Source organism: Mustela nivalis, assembly GCF_964662115.1.
Source record: "Mustela nivalis genome assembly, chromosome: 1".
Classification (NCBI taxonomy): domain Eukaryota; kingdom Metazoa; phylum Chordata; class Mammalia; order Carnivora; family Mustelidae; genus Mustela; species Mustela nivalis.
In genome coordinates this window covers 201,848,153-201,868,439 of record NC_139020.1, presented here as the reverse complement: position 1 = coordinate 201,868,439, position 20,287 = coordinate 201,848,153, and the positions used below count along the sequence as shown (strand labels likewise).

At 52.4% G+C, this 20,287-nt stretch overlaps 1 protein-coding gene across 7 annotated transcripts in view; it reads left to right on the top strand.

Moving 5' to 3' along the window:
* Nucleotides 1-2,812: 2,812 nt before the first annotated feature.
* CRTC1 (CREB regulated transcription coactivator 1) overlaps nucleotides 2,813-20,287 on the top strand; it is a 78,231-nt gene continuing 60,756 nt past the window's right edge. For all 7 annotated transcript variants that reach the window (XM_082706886.1, XM_082706885.1, XM_082706881.1 and 4 more), the window contains exon 1: nucleotides 2,813-2,992. In XM_082706886.1, coding sequence (XP_082563012.1) covers nucleotides 2,867-2,992 — 126 coding nt within the window. In that variant the 5' untranslated portion in view covers nucleotides 2,813-2,866. The remainder of the gene's footprint in view (nucleotides 2,993-20,287) is intronic.

The following is a 20,287-nucleotide window of genomic DNA, read 5'->3' as shown; positions in this document are numbered from 1 at the left end:
GCCCAGCTCTGCACCTGACTCCCAGAAGCTGTGGTCTTAGTGCTAGAGACAGAAAATAGATCTCAAGCCAACTCCAGCAAAAGAGAGAATAAATTATTGGCTCGTATAACTGAAAATCCAGGAGGGTTCAGCTTCAGGTATGGCTGGATCCAGGAGCTCAGTGTCTCTCTAACTTTGCTTCTTTCTCTCTGTGTATGGTCACACTCTTGGGACATCTCTCTTACCTAGTGACATCTGGCACTGCAAATTTGTGTTATCCTTCAAACCAGCCATCCAAGCAAAAAGGCGCTTCTCTTTCCAGTGGTTTAAGCAAAAATTCCAGAATTGCATCTCACTGGGCAAACAGAACCACATGCCTGCCCTAGCCAATCGTGAAAGCAAAGCAATGGGCCCTGATGATTGGTAAAGACTTTCAACTTGGGAAGGCGTGTTTGTGGGCAGAGAGGGTAATGAAGCCCATGCCATCTACATATCATGGACTGAAAATTGCAGAATGTTCCCTGAAGGGCAATTGGTTGTTGGCACCCAAAAGAGGAGGGCAGATGCTTGTTAGTCAAAAAGGTTAGAAGACCACAAAAGGGGGTACCTGGGTGGCTCAGTGGGTTAAAGCCTCTGCCTTCGGCTCAGGTCATGATCCCAGGGTTCTGGGATCGAGCCCCACATCTGGCTTTCTGCTTGGCGGGGAGCCTGCTTCCTCCTCTCTCTCTGCCTGCCTCTCTGCTTACTTGTGATCTCTGTCTGTCAAATAAATAAATAAAAATCTTAAAAAAAAAAAGACCACAAAAGGACTCAAAACCATTAGAACAGGGTGCCTGGGTGGCTCAGTGGGTTAAGCCGCTGCCTTCGGCTCAGGTCATGATCTCAGGGTCCTGGGATCAAGTCCTGCATCGGGCTCTCTGCTCAGCAGGGAGCCTGCTTCCCTCTCTCTCTCTGCCTGCCTCTCCATCTACTTGTGATTTCTCTCTGTCAAATAAATAAATAAAATCTTAAAAACAAAAACAAAAACAAAAAACCATTAGAACAAAAAAGGATAAAATAAAGTAATAGTAGTGCCCAAGACAATCCAATTAAAAATATATATATATACTCAATATGGACATTTCAGCAAATAGTTGTAAAGTGTGAATAAAAGCATGTTCAGAAAATACTGGTGTTCCCTCTATGATCACCACCAGCAACCCCTCCAGCCATCCCTTACCCTAGTAAGAAGTATGTTTTTAAAAAATGAATCTATCTTTCTTTCCTTCCTTCTAGTGTGCTTTTTGTTTAATTAGAGGTTTTCCACTATTCCCTAGCTGCCCCTCTTGGCTCCCACCCTGTCTGTGCCTGGAAATCCCTGGAGCCTTCTGAAAATAAACCTTTGATATTGGTGGTCATGGTTCCTCCACTTGGGAAGGAACAGTTAGATGTGGGAGGGAACAGCTAGATGTCAGAAGTTTTTTATTTCCCCTGGTCAACCTCCTGCCACTGGGAAGACCCTGCTACCCTTTTCAGTGCTGGATCTAGTCTAGGTGGGGTTTCTGGACCTTTCCTATAGCACCCCATGGCAAACCTGTGGTCCTTCTGCCTTAAGGATCCAGAAAATAGAAACTGGTCAAGTAAGGTGATGGGGAAAGCAAGGTGTTAAAGATGATGCCTGGGATTTGGGACCGTGGGGGCTGCTGACAAGGTTCAGGCCTCAGCTCAAATACCACCCCCCCCCCCCACTTCCCTGACAGTAGTGGCCCTGAGCCTCCCTCCCTATCATCCATGTCCTGCCAGTCCAGGGGCATCTGGGTGGCTCAGTTGGTTAAGCATCTGCCTTTGGCTCAGGTCATGATACTGGGATCCTGGGATCAATCCCCACATCAGGCTCCTTGCTAAGCAGGGAGCCTGCTTCTCCCTCTTCCTCTGCTGCTCCCCCTGCTTGTACTCTATCTGTCAAATAAATAAAATCTTAAAAAATAAACTCTGCCAGTCATTACTAGTTTTTTTTTCTAAAAAATATTTTATTTATTTGACACACACAAAGACACACGCACAGCATAGGCAGAGGGGGAAGCAGGCAGAAGAGGAGGGAGAAGCAGTCTCCGGCTCTAGGGAGCGTGATGTGGGCCTTGATCAGAGGAACCTGGGATCATGACCTGAGCAGAAGGCAGAGGCTTAACCTACTGAGCCACGCAGATGCCCCTAGTTTTACTTTCCACATCACAATTATTTCCATCAGAAATGTTCTTGGGTCATTTTTTGGTTGGTTGTGTTTGGCCCCCTCCCTAACTGCACACCCCGTCAGGTCAGGGAGCACGTCTGCTTGCTCACGCCTTTCCCCCACTGTGCCTGGCACATACAGGCGCTCAATAAATATCGTTGAATGAATGAATGCATGAATGAGCATCTCCCTGAAATGGTCTCAAAGCTAAACTAGTCCGAGCCCCAGCTCAGCATCGGGGTGCTACCTGTCCTTGTGGGTTGCTGGCCCCATCCTTGTAAATTGGAAGGTTTTGGGTCCGTCGGTCTCCTTGGGGGCTCCAGCGCCCCAGCGCGCCCGCGAACCACGCTTGCCCAACAGCCGGGCGGCCGCTGTCCAGCGGGCCAGGAGTCTACTCACTACGCATGTGCTCAAACCCTAGTCTTTTTTTCCAGCCTCTCCTCACCCCCCGCCTCTTCTGTTGTACCCCAGCGCGCCGCTAGGGCGTGCGCATGCGCTGTCGCCCCCGCGCCGCGCGCCGCTCCCGTACGCCTGCGCCGCACTCACGAACACCAAGGCGCCTGCGCACTGCCCGCCGCCCGCGGGCCCGGCCGGCGCTTGCGCGGTGGCACTGGCGAGTGGGGGGGGGTGTGAGGAGGTGGAGGAGGAGGAGGAGGAGGAGGAGGTGGCGGCGAGAAGATGGCGACTTCGAACAATCCGCGGAAATTCAGCGAGAAGATCGCGCTGCACAACCAGAAGCAGGCAGAGGAGACAGCGGCCTTCGAGGAGGTCATGAAGGACCTGAGCCTGACGCGGGCCGCGCGGGTAAGGGGGCTGTCTGCCCCGACCCTTCGGGGCCGGGAAGGAAGGGAGGGAGGGGGCGCGTGTCCGGCGTGTGCACGGGGCGGGGGGCGCGCGGCGGGGGCGGGGCGCGCGCGGCTGGGCGGGGCTTGGCACAGCCTGAGGGTACAGGTGTCCCTCCGCCCCGGGCATCGTGGGCGGGACAGGTGCCCCCCACATCACCGATATCTGAAAGGGTTCAGGTGCCCCCACATCATTGCTACCTGGAGGCTGGGATGGGTGTCATTATATCATTATTATTTGGAGCGGACAGTGGCCTCTACCTCATTACTATCTGGAGGGAGTAGGTGCCACCACATCCTTGTTACCTGAGGAGGGACAGGTGTCCCTACATCCTTGCTACCTGAGGGGGTCAGATGCCTCCATATCAGTGCTACTAGGGGAGACAGGATGACACCGTGAGGTGTATGAACTGGGAGCTGCTTGCAAGCATCATTGTTACCTGGGCAGGGGGCGATAGATGTTCCCACATCGTTGGTACCTAATGCGGGGAAAGTGTCCCCACATCATTGCGACCTGAGGGGAACAGCTGTCCTCACATCATTGCTACCTGAAGGGACGGGTGTCTCTACATCTTTGTCACCTCCACTCCCTGGGTGTTAGAGGAAGGATAGGTATCTTCATTTGTAATCCGTAGACTTGAGGTAGGGTAGGTATTTCTCCCTTTCGGATTATCTGAAGGAAAGTTTTGGTGCCCTCTTCTGTGGGGACCTGAGGGTGGTCAGGAAGACAGATTGTGCTCATCCTGGAGCTTGGAGTGGAGACAGCTACCCCTTCCCCATGTAGCCCATATGGTGGGGACCAGGTTGTGTTCCTCCCACTGAGACAAGGGACAGCTGGCCACGGATGGCTCCTGGCCGCTCAGGACCAGGGTGGAGGGACAGTTCTTCCTCAAGTTGCTTGCTGTGTTTGGCGTGCAGGGGCAGGCCCAGTTACCTGCTCATCTCACCTGGGAAGCTACTGTGGGCCCTGAGAGGAGTTGGAAGCTTGGCTCTTCTCCTGGGCCCAGCTCTCTGGCCACATGAGTCCACTGAGGTCCCAAGTTCCTCAGTACTCTCTTTTGTCAAGTCTGTCTAGCAGGTCCTTCCTTGTGTGTCAAAGAGAAGAGCATGCTTTGCACAGGTGACAGTAAGTTTCTGCTGCATTCCTGCAGAGTGGTGAGACCCTCCCTGCTGTCCTGCATCCTGAGGTCTTGGGAAGGGTTTGAATGGGAGCTGCAGACACCCATATGACTGGTTTCTGGGTTTGGCCTCTGATCCGACTGTCCCAGGCCGATGTACCTCTGTGACATGAGCCTCAGTCTCTGATTCTTCAGGTGGAATTTTCAGTCATACTCTTTTCTAATTAGCACCTAGTTTCTCTGTGAGATCATGACCACATAGGCTAGAATCCGTATCTTCATTTCTGTGGATTTATTTTGTTCATATTGATGGGGTGCTTACCATTGACCAGGTACTTGCCCCAGCAGCTTATGTTCTTGGTTAGCATGTAGAGGAAGAGATGGCCGGTGAATGAATCAATGAAAGCAAGCAAGCACCTTGAGTGTCCCCGTAAGTCAGCGCTGTGGAGGGCAAGAATGTCCACTTTATCTTGTCTCATGCAGTCAGTGTATGTAGTATGACAGGAAGAAGAGGGTCATACTAGGTTGATGGCTGTTTTCATGACTGGAGGTCTGGTTTCTGCATTGAGGTTGGAAATGTATTACTGTTTTTTAAAAGGTTTCATTAAAATAATAACTTTATTGAGATCTAGTTTGTGTACTGTAAAATTCACCTGTTGAAAGTGTAAAAATTAGTGGTTTTTAGTGTATTTTACAGACTTGTGCAACTATCACCAGTGTCTAATTCCAGAACACTGTCATCACCCTCGAAAGAAATCCCATCCTCATGTGCAGTCACTCCCCATTCCTCCTTCCCTCAGCCCCTGGCAACCACCAATCTGCTTTCTGTCTTTATGGATTTACCTATTCTGGACATTTCATATACATGGGATCCTACAACATGTGGCCTTTTCTGTCTGGCTTCTCTTCACTCAGCATAATATTTTTCAGGTTCATCCACATTGGAGCGGGTATCAGAGAACTTCATTGCTTTTGATGGCCAAGTAATACTCCCTTGAACGCAGGGAGCACATTTGCTTACGTGTCATCTATTGATGGTGTTAGAAAAGATTTGTAAGATATGTGGACAGTCATTCTTTTGGTCCTGGTAACCATTTTTTGTCTCTTTCCTCCCTGTCACCTTCCTTTACACTGGGAGTTGGGCGTGAGCCCTGGGCAGAGGTGAGCTAACACGGGATCTTGTGAGACAGAGCAGTATTCTGTACTAGGGGGTGATTCTGTCCTGCAGGGACATTAGGCAGTGTCTGGAGACATTTTGGTTGTCTTGTCCGGGGGTGGGGTGCTCCTGGCATCTGGTGGGTAGAGAATAGGGATGCTGCTCAACACCCCACGATTCCCGGATGGCCCCTACCGCAGAGAGGGATGTGGGCCCAAATGTCAGCAGTGCTGAGGCTAAAAACCCTTCAGTTTGGAGGAAATGTTGGGGGTGCGGGGATACAAGCTTTGCACCTGGGCAGCTAGAGTTCAAAGCTCTGCACTCACCTGGATGGCTGGGCCATCTTGGATTGGCTGGTGGCTTTTCCCACACCTGGTAGCAGGATGGGCAAGCTCTCTCCAGGCCCTTTGGGCTGTTGCGTGTGATGAGTGGCACATCCGCAGTGCCTGGTGCGGGGGAGAGAATCCATGGGATGCAGGCTCCCCTCCCGCCCTCCTGTGGGTGCAGCCTTCCCCTGTGATAGACGCCAGAGTGTTGCCCATACCTGAGAACAGGTGGGATGCGACTGGTTCTGTACCTCCTCCTTCCCTTGAACTCTTTAGGACAGCATGCCTGAGTGTCAATCTATAGTCCTGGGTGGTGATAGGCATGCCATTACTATGTGAAAGCCAGCGGTAGTGCAGCCTGATGCAAAAATCCGTCCTGTGACCTTACCCAGGGGCAGGGACCCTAAGGACCAGGTCAGGTGTGTGGATGAATTGTAATGTCAGTGAGACCACTTTGAGGTTGCAGGGTAGAAGGGTCAGTGCGGGAGTATTACATTCTTGTCCTCAGACTTGGGGGGGCGGCCAGAGGTGCAGGGAGGGCTGTGGTGCTCTGCTGTGTGACTTTGGGCAGGTCTTGCAAGCTCTCTGGGCTTTAGCATCTTGACCTACAAGGTGGGGCAGCACATATCAGGGACTGGCCAGGGACCATGTTGGGTGCTGGGGAAACAGCAGCATCAGAGGCACGTGAGGGCCTTGGTCTTGGGGAGCCAGGGTGGTTTTAGGGGGGACAGGAGAGAATTGCTGCAAATGAATAAAATGGATGTTCTCAGAAGCGACAGAGTGACATGTGGGGACTGGCCGGGGTGGAAGGTTGACACCCCGACAGTGAGATGCAGCCACCCAACATGGGGGAAAAATGTCCCAGGTGAGGGACAGGCAGGCACAGAGGCCCTAAAGTGGGAAAGGCTTGGCGAGATTGAGGACAGATCAGAAGACAGTGAGGCTGGCACGTAGAGAGAGTGAGAGTCAAGGTGAGGTTGGCGTGGCTTGGCGAGCCCTGGATTTCACTGAGGGAGGGGCCCCGGGAAGGTTTGTGATGGCGAATGGCTTGATCTTTTGCTTTATTGAGATATATTTCCCCATATAGTCAGTTTGTGCACTGAAAGTGTACCATTCAGTGGTTTTTAGCATGTCCACAGAGGTGTATAACCATCACCAGTCAACTTTGAAGTGCTTCCATCACTCCGAAAGGAGGCCCCACGCCCTCTCCCCCCGCCCTGGGCACCCACTCATCTGTTTTCTGTCTCTGGATTTGTGCATTCCGGGCATTTTAAATATGTGGAATCGTGAACCACGAGGCCTCTTGTGGCTGGCTTCTCACTCAGCACGAGGTCTTTGAGGTCCATCCACACTGTAGGGTGTGTCAGGCCTTCATTCTTTGTAAAAGTAAATTGTGGTAAAATGTATAGATCATAAAATTTACCACCTTCAGGGCGCCTGGGTGGCTCAGTGAGTTAAGCCGCTGCCTTCGGCTCAGGTCATGATCCCAGGGTCCTGGGATTGAGCCCCGCATCGGGCTCTCTGCTCAGCGGGGAGCCTGCTTCCTCCTCTCCCCCTCCTGCCTCTCTGTCTACTTGTGATCTCTCTCTGTCAAATAAATAAATAAAATCTTAAAAAAAAAAAAATTCACCACCTTTACCGTTTTTAAGTGGACAGTTCCGTGGCAATGAGTACATTCACGGTGCTGGGCACATGCGTCATTTCCTGTTTAAGGCTGCATATTACTGCTTTTTGTGGCCCTGCCATGTTCCTTATACGCGTTTATCCACCAGTGGACGTTTGGGTTGTTTCCACCTTTGAGCATTGTGATTGTGACTATCCCTGCCACGGACTTCCGCGCCCGGGAGCTTGTGTGGCTGCAGCCCTTCTTCTCCCTTGAGTGTGGACCAGGGAGCGGAGGTCACATGACAGGTGCCAGGTCATAGGGTCACTGTCCATTTAACCATCTGAGGACTCTTCATGTCTCACGAAGGTGGCTATGGGCCGAACGGGACAGGGGGTAAGAGGGAAAGCAGGCAGACAGCGAGAGGCTGCTGTGGCACCCAGGTTTGGGATCGGGGAGCAGGCTTGAACAGGGAGGTGTTTGTGGCGGAAACAAGGGTCAGGGGCTTTGGGTGATATTTCGGCAGCAGAGCCGCCTGGATGTGCAGGTAGATCTCCTGTAGGGGAGTGAGGGGAAGGAGTATGGGGTGTGTCACCTGCCTGGTGGGGGCTCAAGACACAGCAGGCTCTGTGTGTGACCGATCACTAAACATTACAGGGAGCGGCCCCTGGGCCAGAAAAAGCCCACACGCAGAGCAAAGCAGTCCGTGGTGGCCCCGCTGGGGCTGCCAGTTATGGCTGCACTGAAGGAGGGTGTTCTCCCGGCCCTACCCTGCTATGGGGGTGGCTCTGCACAGGCTGGAGGAAAACGGGTCCCTGGGCGGCAGGCAGAGCGCAGCGGTGGCTCGGGTTCGCTGAGCGTGAAGGCCGCCCCCAGTCCTGGCCCCAGTCCTGGCTTTGGCACTGTTTGCCTCTGTGCCGGCTGCTTCAAGTGTCTGGTGCCATCTGCAGCCTCAACACACACGCACGCAGGGCTCCCCGAGCTGCTCTGTTTGAGAGGCTGGAGTGAGCCATCTCCCGCCCCCAGAAAGCCCCAGCAGGCTCAGTGCTCTCCAGGTTGTGAGCTGCACGCCGAGGATCGGGTTGAATAGAATGGGGGCCTCTCAAGAGATTTGTCCGTGTCCAGACCCCCAGAAACTGTGGCTATGACATTTAGAAAAGATGTCTCTGTAGATGAAATTAGGGTAAGGATCTTGGGATGAGTTCATCCTGGATTTATGGTGGTCCTGAATCTTGTGACTGGTGTTCTCGTAAAAAGTGGACACATAGGCACGCTCAGGAGAAGGCCACATGATGGTGATGATGGAGGCAGAGACCAGAATGATGCTCCCATGAGCCAAGGATGCCAGGAGCCCCCAGAAGCTGGAAGAGACCAAAAAAGATCCTCCCCTAGAGCCTTGGGAGGAATGCGGCCCTGCCCAGATCTGGATTTGAGAAGTCTGGTCTCCAGAACTGTGACAGAATAAAGTCCTTTTGTTTTATATTGCTCAGTTTGTGGTCCTTTGTGACGGTGGCCCCAGGTTGCTCTCTCGCTGGGCTAAGGCAGAGTCTGGGTGCCTTGTTGAAACCATCTCAGGACAGTGGGCCTCGGGCTTATCTGCAGATGCACACATCTGTCCTTCTCTGGGCTGGTCATACAGGTCGTGTGGCCTTTACCATTGAGGCCTAGAGGGGACCCTTCATTCATCTATTGTCAGGAACTGGGGACCCTCACCCCATTGCTGGCCCCGAGCCAAGGGTGATTAAGCCAGAGGGATGATACTAGGAGCAAGGCCCAGGGGCGAGATGAAGGTTTATCCTAAGGCAGTGGGTCAAGTTAGCTCTCTTGGTTCCTGATCCCTGCCTGGCACCATGTGCCCTTCACTAAGTCCCCTGATTCTTTTTTTTTTTTTTAAGATTTTATTTATTTATTTGACAGAGATCATAAGTAGGCAGAGAAGCAGGCAGAGAAAGGAGGAAGCAGGTTCCCTGCTGAGCGAGAGCCTGATGTGGCTCGATCCCAGGACCCTGGGATCATGACCGAGCTGAAGGCAGAGGCTTTAACCCACTGAGCCATCCAGGTGCCCCAGTCCCCTGATTCTTGATGTCCAGCCCCCCTCATAGAGGAAGTGTTGTCTTCCTCACCATACAGATGGGGAAACTGAGGCCTAGAGTGGTATCCTAGCTGGGAAGAGATAGAGTTGGTGCTCAGCCCCAAGACCATCACACACAATGTGTCTAAAACAAGGACTTAAAACCACAGACTGGAACCTTCTGTTGCTTGCCAGAGCACATGTGGTCTCACTTGGGCCTTGATTTCTCTGAGATGTGGTTGTTTCTGCTGCTAAGCGCATGTTCGTGCTATGACCCAGGCATACATATTTCTTGCCATTGACTATTGTTGTTGCAGAGGTGTTGGCTCTGGGGTGCATCACATGCCCCTTCGTGTGTGACCCATGGCTCTTCTCCCTCTGAAAGTCACTGCCTAGATCAGACTGGGTGTTCCAGCTCTCCACAGCCCGCAAGAGACAAGCTCCTAAGGTGTTGTTTGGAAGGAGGCTTTGCATGGGAGTCCCAGCACTTTCCCAGCCTTTCCATGCATGCTTCCCACAGGTGACTTTTGAGTGTCCCCCACCAGCCTGAGGTCCTATGCAGAGAACCCCTCCCAAAGCTCACACCTAGTCCCAGACACCCCTGGTTCCATATACACTACAGCTCCAGGAAGGCCTCCTGGATTCCTCAGAGCAGGTGGGCCCCACCTCTGCGCACTGCCTAGTGAAACCATATTCAGGGCAGTTCCTGTCCTGAGCATGTCCCCATGATGTGAAAACAGGGGCTCAAGCAAACACTTGCTGGGCGAGGTTCAGGGGCAGGGGGCTGAGAGACAGGCATGGGAACAGATGCCTGAAGATGCCTTCTCACTTTCATGACTGTGACCCAGGTGACAGGGTTAGAAATTACTATTTCATGGCATCCAAGCACCCAGCAACAAACATGAAATCGAAATAACTTTATCCAAGGAGTCCTGCCTCCCCATCCGTGGGGGGAAATTTGATAAAATCCGTTCCCTTCTGTGTAACATAGAATGCTAGTGGGAACTCACTGAATTGATTTCTAACCCCACTAATCCGGAGTTGAGTGACTATTCTTGTTTTTGTAAATAAAGCTTTATTAGAATGTGGCCATGCCCATTCGTTTATGCCTTATCTATGGTAGAGTTGAGTCATTTTGACAGAGACCACATGGCCTGCAGAGGCTAAAATATTTCCCATCTGGAGATTTGTGGAAGGTTTACGGGCACCAGGACAATGGGTCTGGCCCACAGCTTGAGAGCTTCTGACTTAGAGCAACAGGGAAGGTTGGGAAGATGGTGGGCGGTGGTTCTGTCACTTTGGGGGCCTCTAAACCACCTATGAGATAAAGGATGCAAACTCCTGGGCTCACCCACGATTCTGCTTCTGCAGATCCAGATCCGGGGGGAGCCTGAATTCTGAGTGGGAGCTCGAAGAGCCAGCCACACAGGCCTTGCTGGCAGTCCTGTGCCCTGTGGTCACCAGGGCTGTGCCACGCAGAGGGAGAGTGTCGGCCTTGGTTGGGGGTGTGAACCAGCTGCCTGGCCCTTGCTTGGTGGCACAGTGGTATTTGTCGGTCAGTAGAGCCAAGGAAGGTGTTCCACTGTCACTGGTCCTAAAGCTGGCCCGGGAGACAGTGCAAGGTGACTCTTGTCTTTGGTTTGGACCTTTTGGTCCTGGTTGGGATTAATTAGATTTCTCTGGGTTAGAGCTGGGCCATTGCAAGCGCTGTGGAAGGGTGCACATCAGTGCTTTTCTTCTTTCTTTCTTTCTTTCTTTTTTTTTTTTAAAGATTTCATTCATTTATTTAAACAGAGAGCGAGAGAGCATGGGCAAAAGCAGGGGGAATAGCAGGCAGAGCACACAGAGGGAGAAGCAGGCTCCCTCTTGAGTGAGGATCCCGATGTGGGACTCGATCCTAGGACCCTAGGATCATGACCTGAGCTGAAGGCAGCTGCTTAACCAACTGAACCACCCAGGTGTTCCCACATTAGCCCTTTTCTGCTGCTTTTCTGTGCTGGGGGCTTTTTGGTCTTAGCTCAGGGGTCTGGGGCTCGTTCCATGAGACGAGGTACAGGTACCTCAGTGGTCAGGATTAAGAGACCGTGGTGCTAGCGATGTCTTTTTAAATGGGACCCTCTGGAAAATGCCATGCTGATGTCAGGGGTGGGATCCCTGGGGAGAGACTGGCCTGAACGCAGTACCAGGGAAGCATCAGAGACAAATGGCACAGGGAGGGCTCACCCTGGCCTGTTCTGCCTCCAGGGGCTTTTGGCAACATTGGGGACATTTGTCCTGATCAGGACATCAGGACATTTGTCCTGACTTGGGCTGGGAGGATGCTGTTGGCTTGTGGGGGGTGGAGTCTGGAGATGCTGCTCAGCACTCCGCAGTACCCTGGACAGTCCCAACCCAGAGAAGGATGCAGCCCCAGGCATCTGTGGTGCCCAGGTTGGGCAACCCTGCTCTTGCAGCCCCCAGTGTGCTGGGATTGTGCAGGTGCGGAGGGGCCGGGTCGAGGCCCCACATCCAGAATCTACAAGTGTGAAGCCTAGTGACAGGTAATAACACCCCTGGGCAGCTGATGGTCTTCTCCCTGGTTTATAGAGGGGGAAACCGAGGCTTGGGGAATGTCACAGCACTAGAGACAGGTGAGCTGGGATTTGACCTGAGTTTTCTGTGTGTTTTCGCTCTTCTCATGCTGCTCTGGGACTTTGTCAGCTGGTCAGGGTGGAGCAGAGACTGCTGGGCTCCTGAAACCCTGCGCTCGGGGAGCATAGGCAGCATAGGCAGCATGGGCAGAGCAGCTGGGAGGGAGGCGGGGCAGGTGGTGGAGGACCCTGGGCCAGACCCTGTGTGTGGGCCATGGGGAGCCATGGAATGTTCTAGCAGGATGGTAACATGAGTGACACAAAGATGCAGGGAGAGGCAGGAGCCAGACTTGCTAGAGCCCGTGTGCATATGCCCAGTGGGTTGTTGTAGTAACCCACGAGGAAGCCTGCTGCTTCTCCTGTTGCACAGATGAGAAACGAGTGGGAGGAGTGATTGGCTCCCTGTGCAGAGGGGCTCCCTTTGAACCCATGTCTGAATCCGGGGCTCATATTTCTCTTCATGTAGGTGCAGAGGACCCTGTTGTATGCTGAACTTCCATTCACATCCATCTGTTGAGGATCATGGAGGTTATCCCTGGTTTTTCGCAAACCAGACAATTGTTAACATTTGTCCCCATGGATGCATGCACCCAGCATGGCCCCACCTGTGTGTCCTTTTGCCCCATGGCGGGGAGGGGGCATAGAGCAGCTTGGGGTGGGCAGTGGGGCAAAGAGAGGGCTGATTTGAGATACTTAGCTGTTAATGATGACAGAGTTAATCAGGAGGTGAGAGGAAGGAGGGCAGGGTGGAGGCTCTCTGGCTGTGGTGGGGGAACCAGAGAGAAAAGGGTGGGGGGGAGAGTCCCGCTGGGCCTTGGAGCCTGTGGGATGGAATGGCCCCTGGTCCTGGCTGGGCTGTTTCTGACTCCCTGCCCTGCCTCCTGCTACCACATCCAGCCCCATCCTGGGGCAGAGGTGGGTGGCTTGCCCTGGCTGGGTGTGGCCCCGTGCTGCTAGCTGGATGGGGGTCCAGGTACACAAACAAGGAAGCCACGGCCTGCCTTTTGAGCCAAGGACACAGAGAGAGTCAATATTTATTTGCCAAATGGAAAGGGAGTGCAGAAAGTCTGGGGGGATTCTGTAGCAACTGTGCCCCCCCCCCCCCGGCCACGGCTGCTGGGCTTCTCCTTGCTTCCTTGCAGGTGAGTTTAGACCTGGCTGAGCTTTCTCTGTGCTCTGCTCCCTCTCTGTGAAGCAGGGGTTCCAGTGGTCTTGGTCTGGTCGGACTGAGATCAGATTTAGGTTATTGCAGGTGGCACATCCAGAATGGGGCCAGCGGGGAGATGCTCACTGCATGGTCGCTGCTGCTGCTGAGATTCTGGAGGTGTGTGCACAGTGAACACATGGTGGCGCTCAGTGGGCACTCCTCTGATAGGCACACTGTGTGTGTGTGTGCTTAGCGGGTGCTCGGTAGCTCTTGGCAGCAGGCACACGGTGCACTGCGGGTGAGCACACAGCTTACAGTCAGCAGGCAGTTAGCCTGCACACAGTGTGTACTCAGCAAGCATTCAGCAGGCACACAGTGTGTACTCGGCAAGCGTTGGGCAGGTGTGCAGAGTGTACTCGGCAGGTGTTCGGTAGGCTCAGCATGTACTCGGCAGGCGCCCGGCAGGCACCCGGCAGGCACTCAGAGTGTACTCAGCAGGCGTCCAGCAGGTGCGCAGAGCCTATTCGGCAGGCTTTCGGCAGGTGCGCAGAGTGTACTCGCAAACACTTGGCAGGCGCAGTGTGTACTCGGCAAGCGTTCGGCGGGAGCGCAGCGTGTACTCGGCAAGCGTTGGGCGGGAGCGCAGCGTGTACTCGGCAAGCGTTGGGCGGGAGCGCAGCGTGTACTCGGCAAGCGTTGGGCAGGCGCGCAGCGTGTACTCAGCATTCGGCAGGCATGCAGAGTGTACTCGGCAAGTGTCTGGCGGGCGTGCAGCGTGTACTCGGTAAGCATTGGGCAGGCACGCAGAGTGTACTCAGCAAGCATTCAACAGGTGTGCAGAGTGTACTCGGAACGCAATCGGCAGACGCGCAAAGTATGCTCAGCATTCGGCAGGCGCAGCGCGTACTGGGCAAGCGTCTGGCAGATGTGCAGCGTGTACTCGGCAAGCAATCAGCAGGGCCACAGAGTATACTCTGCATCCGGCAGGCAGAGCGTGTGCTAGGCAAGTGTCCGGCTGGTGCACAGTGTGTACTCTGCAAGCGTCCGGCAGGCGCACAGCATGTACTCGGCAAGCATTTGGCAGACATTTGGCAGGCACACAGGATATACTCAGCAGACACACAGAAGGCGCATAGTGGGCATTCAGCAGGTGCTAAGCAGACACTGAACTGAGACCTCCCTGAGGGCCGGCCTGTCTCCAGTTCATTCTGGAATTGCTCAGGTGCAAGTGTCCTTTAAAAGGGCCAGTTTCCCATCACACAGTCAGGCTTCCCCATCTTATGTAGCAGCAGTGTGATGTGTGTTCCTCTTCACCGTCTGGGAACACATCCACGGTGCTGAGGGGCCAGGAGCCTGGTGGGGTGCATGGTGGTCTTACTGGAGCTTCAGTTTGGCTGAACAACTTCAGGGAGAAAGTGTGAGTATTGACCAGGCATGGTATGTTATGGCATGGACTGCAGACCCACATGGGCTTGGGGCCAGTGGCCCTGGGGCAGCGGTGGTGCCCTGGGATGGAGAGTAAGAAGCATCAGGATTGTCCAGTGAGGTCTCCCTGCAGTGACCAGAATTTGGACTGGAAAGTCCATTTGTTCAGTCAGAATTTACTTACTTATTTTTAGGGATTTTATTAATTTGAGAGAGAGAGCACACACATGAGTGAGAGGCAGAGGGATAGGCAGAAGGAGAAGCAGACTTCCTGCTGAGTAGGGAGCCTGATGTGGGGCTTGATCCCAGGATCCTGAGATCATCATTCAGTATTTTTTTTTTAAATATTTTTATTTATTTATCAGAGAGAGAGGGGGAGAGAGCGAGCACAGGCAGACAGAATGGCAGGCAGAGGTAGAGGGAGAAGGAGGCTCCCTGCCGAGCAAGGAACCCGACGCGGGACTCGATCCCAGGACGCTGGGATCATGACCTGAGCTGAAGGCAGCTGCTTAACCACCTGAGCCACCCAGGCATCCCATCATTCAGCATTTATTGAGCACCTACCCTGTGCTTTGTCCTGGAAAGGCCTTGCAGAACAAGTCAAAGGAAACAGTGGCCAGCTGGTCCTCAGCCCTGAAGTCATGGCTCTAAGAGAGTGAAATGGGATGGGGACCTTTTGGGGGAGGTGACGTTTGGGCTGAACCCAGGAGATGAGGATGAGCCATGGAGATTAAGAGTGTGAAGCTTGTCATGGGGGAGAGCCTGACCTGACCGAGCTCAGTGAATGGATTGCTCCTGGGCCCTGGTCAGTGATCAGGGTCTGGTAGTGGGCTGCTCTGGGAAGGTTTTAAGCAGGGCTCTGATACAAGATGTCGGTTTAGCAAAGATCCTTCTGGCCATATGGGTGGTTCAGGGGACCCAAGAGGGGGCTGGGATAGGGGTCTCCCCCCCCCACCCCGAGATCATGGGCGTTGAATTCATTACAGACCAGGACTTGCTGACCTGGGAGATGTTCTTTCATCCTAGAATCAGGAATCTGATTCTCCAGAAAGGTGATGGGAGCAGTTTATATTATATAGTTTCGATTTTGTGCTCTGGTGGCTCCTGGGCTGAGGAAAGGCATTTTTTTTTTTTTAAGATTTTATTTATTTATCAGAGAGAGAGAGGGTGAGAGAGCAAGCACAGGCAGACAGAATGGCAGGCAGAGGCAGAGGGAGAAGCAGGCTCGCTGCCGAGCAAGGAGCCCGATGTGGGACTCGATCCCAGGACGCTGGGATCATGACCTGAGCCGAAGGCAGCTGCTTAACCAACTGAGCCACCCAGGCGTCCCAGGAAAGGCATTTTTGCAGTCGAGACCTGGAGTCCGAATTTCATACGCGAAATTCCTCTTTGTCTTGTGGTCCCAACCTGACACCCCACTGGTCACAGTGTTTTCCCCCAAAAGGGGGTGTGTGGCATCTGTCCAGAGGAGTGAGTCTCTGCTTTGAAGGACAGATTCCTGTCAGCTGTTCAGTGGACCAGCACCCATTCCCAGCCACAGCCTCAGAGCTCTGTGGTCCCTCCCTGACTGCCCAGGACTCCCCTGTCAAGCGGTGGAGTCCCCTGAGAACTCCCGAAGCTGCCTTCCCTGCCTGCTGGGCTTGCAGGGGAGCTCTGTGCCACACCTTTTTTTTTTTTTTTAATTAAAAAAAAAAAAGAAATTATGTTTCAAAACTTCGATGAAAGTTGAAAACAAAACTCAAAGCACTTCCCCTTTCTTCTGTGCATCTGACACAGCTCACCTGGGCGCAGAGGGTGGGTGGGTGCGTGCCAGCTGGTCATTTGCCTGGAAATCTCAGGGAGGAAGTGTCGGCCCAGCCAGGCACAGTGCCCGGGGCTGGCTCTGCAGGGCCAACCAGTCCTCGGGCTGGGGGGCTGGATAGCCGGGAACAGGGGGAAGCAGAGCACGTCCCAGCCTGGCTAAAAAGCGTCTCTTGGTAAGTTCAGTGGTTCTCAAGGAACTGAAGGAGCAGGCTCCTGTGGCCGTCTTCTGTGGGTCCTTGTGCACCTGTGAGCAGCGTGCTTCCTCAGTCCCTTCTGTCCTCCTAGGCAGGCAGGGTTTGATAGCTGTAATTAGGACGGGAGTGGCTCATTAAATCATCACAGAATCAATGTGGAGCCCGGGGAGTGATTTGTAGGCCCAGCAGCCTCAGTCTTTGCCTGCAGGTGGGAGGAGATGCTAATTCCCTCACCGCTGGCTCAGCACATGCAGGGGGTGGGGGGAGCCCTGGGAGTCCACAGCCGGGCCCTGCTGGCGGCCACTTGTGCCCCAAGAGCCTGCCATGGCCCTGCCCTGTCACCCCAGTGGCTGGCCAAGTGGCTCCCTCTGGCTCCAGCCCTGCCTCTGCGGACTTCCCTCAAATGACTACACTTCTCAGTGCCTCAGTTTCCCATCAGTAGAGTTGCACAGCTTAGGACATGCCTACACCAAGTGCTTGACTCCTTGCCTAGCTGGCATCAGGGTGCTCTGTGGGGCATTGTGAGGGCAGGGTCTTACCCTTTGGACCCATATGCTGTGGCTTGACATGTGACAGATTCCACGACGTGGCTTAGGAACCATTTGCTTGGTTTCATTTGGGGGCTGGGCAGTGAGTGTATTCATTTCTCTTCATTTTTTTCTTTTTTCCTTTCCTTTTTTAAAAGATTTTTATTTATTTATTAGAGAGAGCGTGCACAAGAGTTGGGAGAGGGGCAGAGGGAAAAGCAGACTCCCTGCAGAGCAAGGATCCCTATGTGGGACTCCATCCGAGGACCCTGGGATCATGACCTGAGCCGAAGGCAGACGCTCAACTGACTGAGCCACCCAGGCACGCCATTCATTTTTCCTTTTGAGATAGTTTTCAGTTTCAGAGAGGAGTACAGACCGTGTCCATACCTCCTCACTCCCGCCCTTGAACATGTCACGTGACCAGCATGGGCTGGTCAAACGAGGACAGTGGTGGCACTCTTCTATTGACTAGGCTCCGGACTGCGTTTGGATTTCCCCCAGACGTCCCACAGTGACTTTTCTCTGGCCCAGGATCCCACCCAGGCTCCTGTGTCATGTTTGGTCATCATGTCTCCTTGGTCTCCAACCCACGACCATTGCTCAGGGTTTCCGTGTCACCCGTGACCTTCCATCCCTGGATGAGAACTGCTCAATCTCTTTGTTGTTCAGGGTGGTTTGTCTGATGTTTTCTTGCAATTGAGCTGAGGTGGTATGTTTTGGGCAGGAATCCCACAGTGCTAATTTTCTTTTTATATTTTTCCTTTCCTCAAATTGTGGTAAAAAATGTACATAAAATTTACCATCTTACTCATTTTTTTAAAAAAAGATTTTATTTATTTATTTGACAGAGACACAGCAAGAGAGGGAACACAAGGGGGAGTGGCAGAGGGACAAGCAGGCTTCCCGCTGAGCAAGGAGACTGATGTGGGGCTTGATCTCAGGACCCTGGGATCATGACCTGAGCTGAAGGCAAACACTTAACGACTAAGCCACCCAGGCGCCCCTTACTCGTTTTTAAATGTGTGGTTTGGGGCACCTGGGTGGCTCAATTGGTTAAGCATCCAGCTCTTGATTTTGGCTCGGGTCATGATCTTAGGGTTGTGAGGTCGAGCCCTGCGTTGGGCTCTGTGCTCCGTGGGGAGTCTGCTTGGGATTCTCTCTCTCCCTCTCCCTTTGTCCCACGCTCCCCATCCCCACTCATGCATGTGCACTATCTCTCTCTCTCTCACTCGCAGATCTTAAAAAGAAAGAAAGAAAGAAAGAAAGAAAGAAAGAAAGAACGAACGAACGTGTGTGGCTCTTGACCATTAAACACATTCTTACTGTGGTAGTACCATCCCCGCCGTCCATCTCTAGGTCTTCAGAGGGAACTCTTTGCTATTAAACGCTAACTCCCCATCCCTTCTCGCCCTGCACCTGGTGCCTGCTATTCCGCTTTTCTAGCTCTATAAATTTGACCACACTCCTAGAAATGGACTCATAGGATTTGTCTTTTTGTGACTGGCGTATTTCAGTCAGCATAATGTCCTCAATGTTGCAGTGCGTGTCTATGTTGTAACGTGTGTCAGAATTTCCTTTCAGGGTTGAATAATACTCCATTACATGTATGCATCACATTTGATTCATCCATTCCTCATTCATCTGGGCACTTGTCTCTTTCAGATAATGGTACTGTGAACATGGGGGTACGAATCCCTGCTTCCATTTTGGGGGTGTATACGCAGAGGCGGGATTGCTGGTTAATTTTGTGAGGAATCGCTGGAATGGTTTCCACAGTGGTTGTGCCGTTTCACATTCCCACCAGCAATGCACAAAGGTTCCAGTCTCTTCACAGCCTCACCAATGCTTGTCCTTTTATGGTGGGTTTTTTGTTTTTTGTTTTTTGGGTTTTTTTTTAGATTTTATTTATTTATTTGACAGAGAGAGATCGCAAGTAGGCAGAGAGGCAGGCAGAGAGAGAGGAGGAAGCAGGCTCCCTGCTGAGCAGAGAGCCAGATGCGGGGCTCGATCCCAGGACCCTGGGATCATGACCTGAGCTGAAGGCAGAGGCTTTAACCCACTGAGCCACCCAGGCGCCCCATGGTGGTTTTTTTTGTTTTGTTTTGTTTTGTTTTTGGTATCAAATCCCTGTGGCTGTGAGGTGGTTCCCATTTTGTTTTAGTGTGCATTTCCCTAATGTTGAGTGACATTGAGCATCTTTTTGTGTGCATGTTGGCCATTTGTAGATCTTATTTGGAGAAATGTCTATTCAAGTCTTTGGCCCGTTTTTGAATTTGTTTTTTGTTGTCGAGTTCTGGACACATGCTGGATATCAATCCCTTATCCAGTGTACGATCTGCAAATGTTTTCTCGCGTTCCTTGAGAACAGGGCCTTTACTCTGTGTCCGTTGTGTCCTTCATAGCACAAATGGTTTTAATTTTGGTAAAGTCCAATTTATATATTTTTTCTTTTGTTGAGTGTGCTTTTGGTTTTATAGCCAAGAAGTCACTGCCAAATCTAATATTATTAAGCTTTTCCTCTTTTTTTCTTCTGAGTTTTATAGTTTTAGCTCTCAGTCTTTGATCCATGTTGATTTTTATATATGGAATAAGGTGTGAGTCCAACTTTATTCATCGCATGTGGAGATCCATTTTTCCCAGCACCTCGTTGAAAAGACTGTCCTTTCTCTCTTGAATGATCTTGGCACCCTAGTCAAAAATCATTTGACCATGCATGCAAGGGTTTATTTCTGGGCTTTCTATTCCATTGGCTTCTAGGTCTGTTTTTATGCCAGTACCACACTGTCTTTGTTACTGTAGCTTTGTAGTAAGTTTAGAAATCAGGAAGTGTGAGTCCGCCAACTTTCTTCTTTTGTAAAGATTGTCTTGGCCGTTCAGGGTCCTTTGAGATTTCATATGAGTTTTATGGTAGCCTTTTCTGTTTCTGCAAAAATCATTGCTGGGATTTTGATAGGGATCGCACTGACTCTGTAGATTGCTTTGGGCTGTGTTGTCATCCTAACATTATGAAGCCCTGTTCTCCATCCGGCTGTGTGACCGTGGCAAGCATATATCTGGGTCCTGTCAGGTTGCCCATCGCCAGTCCTCAGATGTGCTTGTGGATGGGGTCAGCTCTGTCAGCGCATGAGGAGCCCTTAGGACTGGACCTGCACGGGTTGGTGCTCTGAGGAGGAGGTGGTGTCTGCGGACTGGCTCAGGGAGCCACTGACTTAGAGGCAAGAACAGGCTATGGGAGGGTGGGGCCGAGCTGGGAG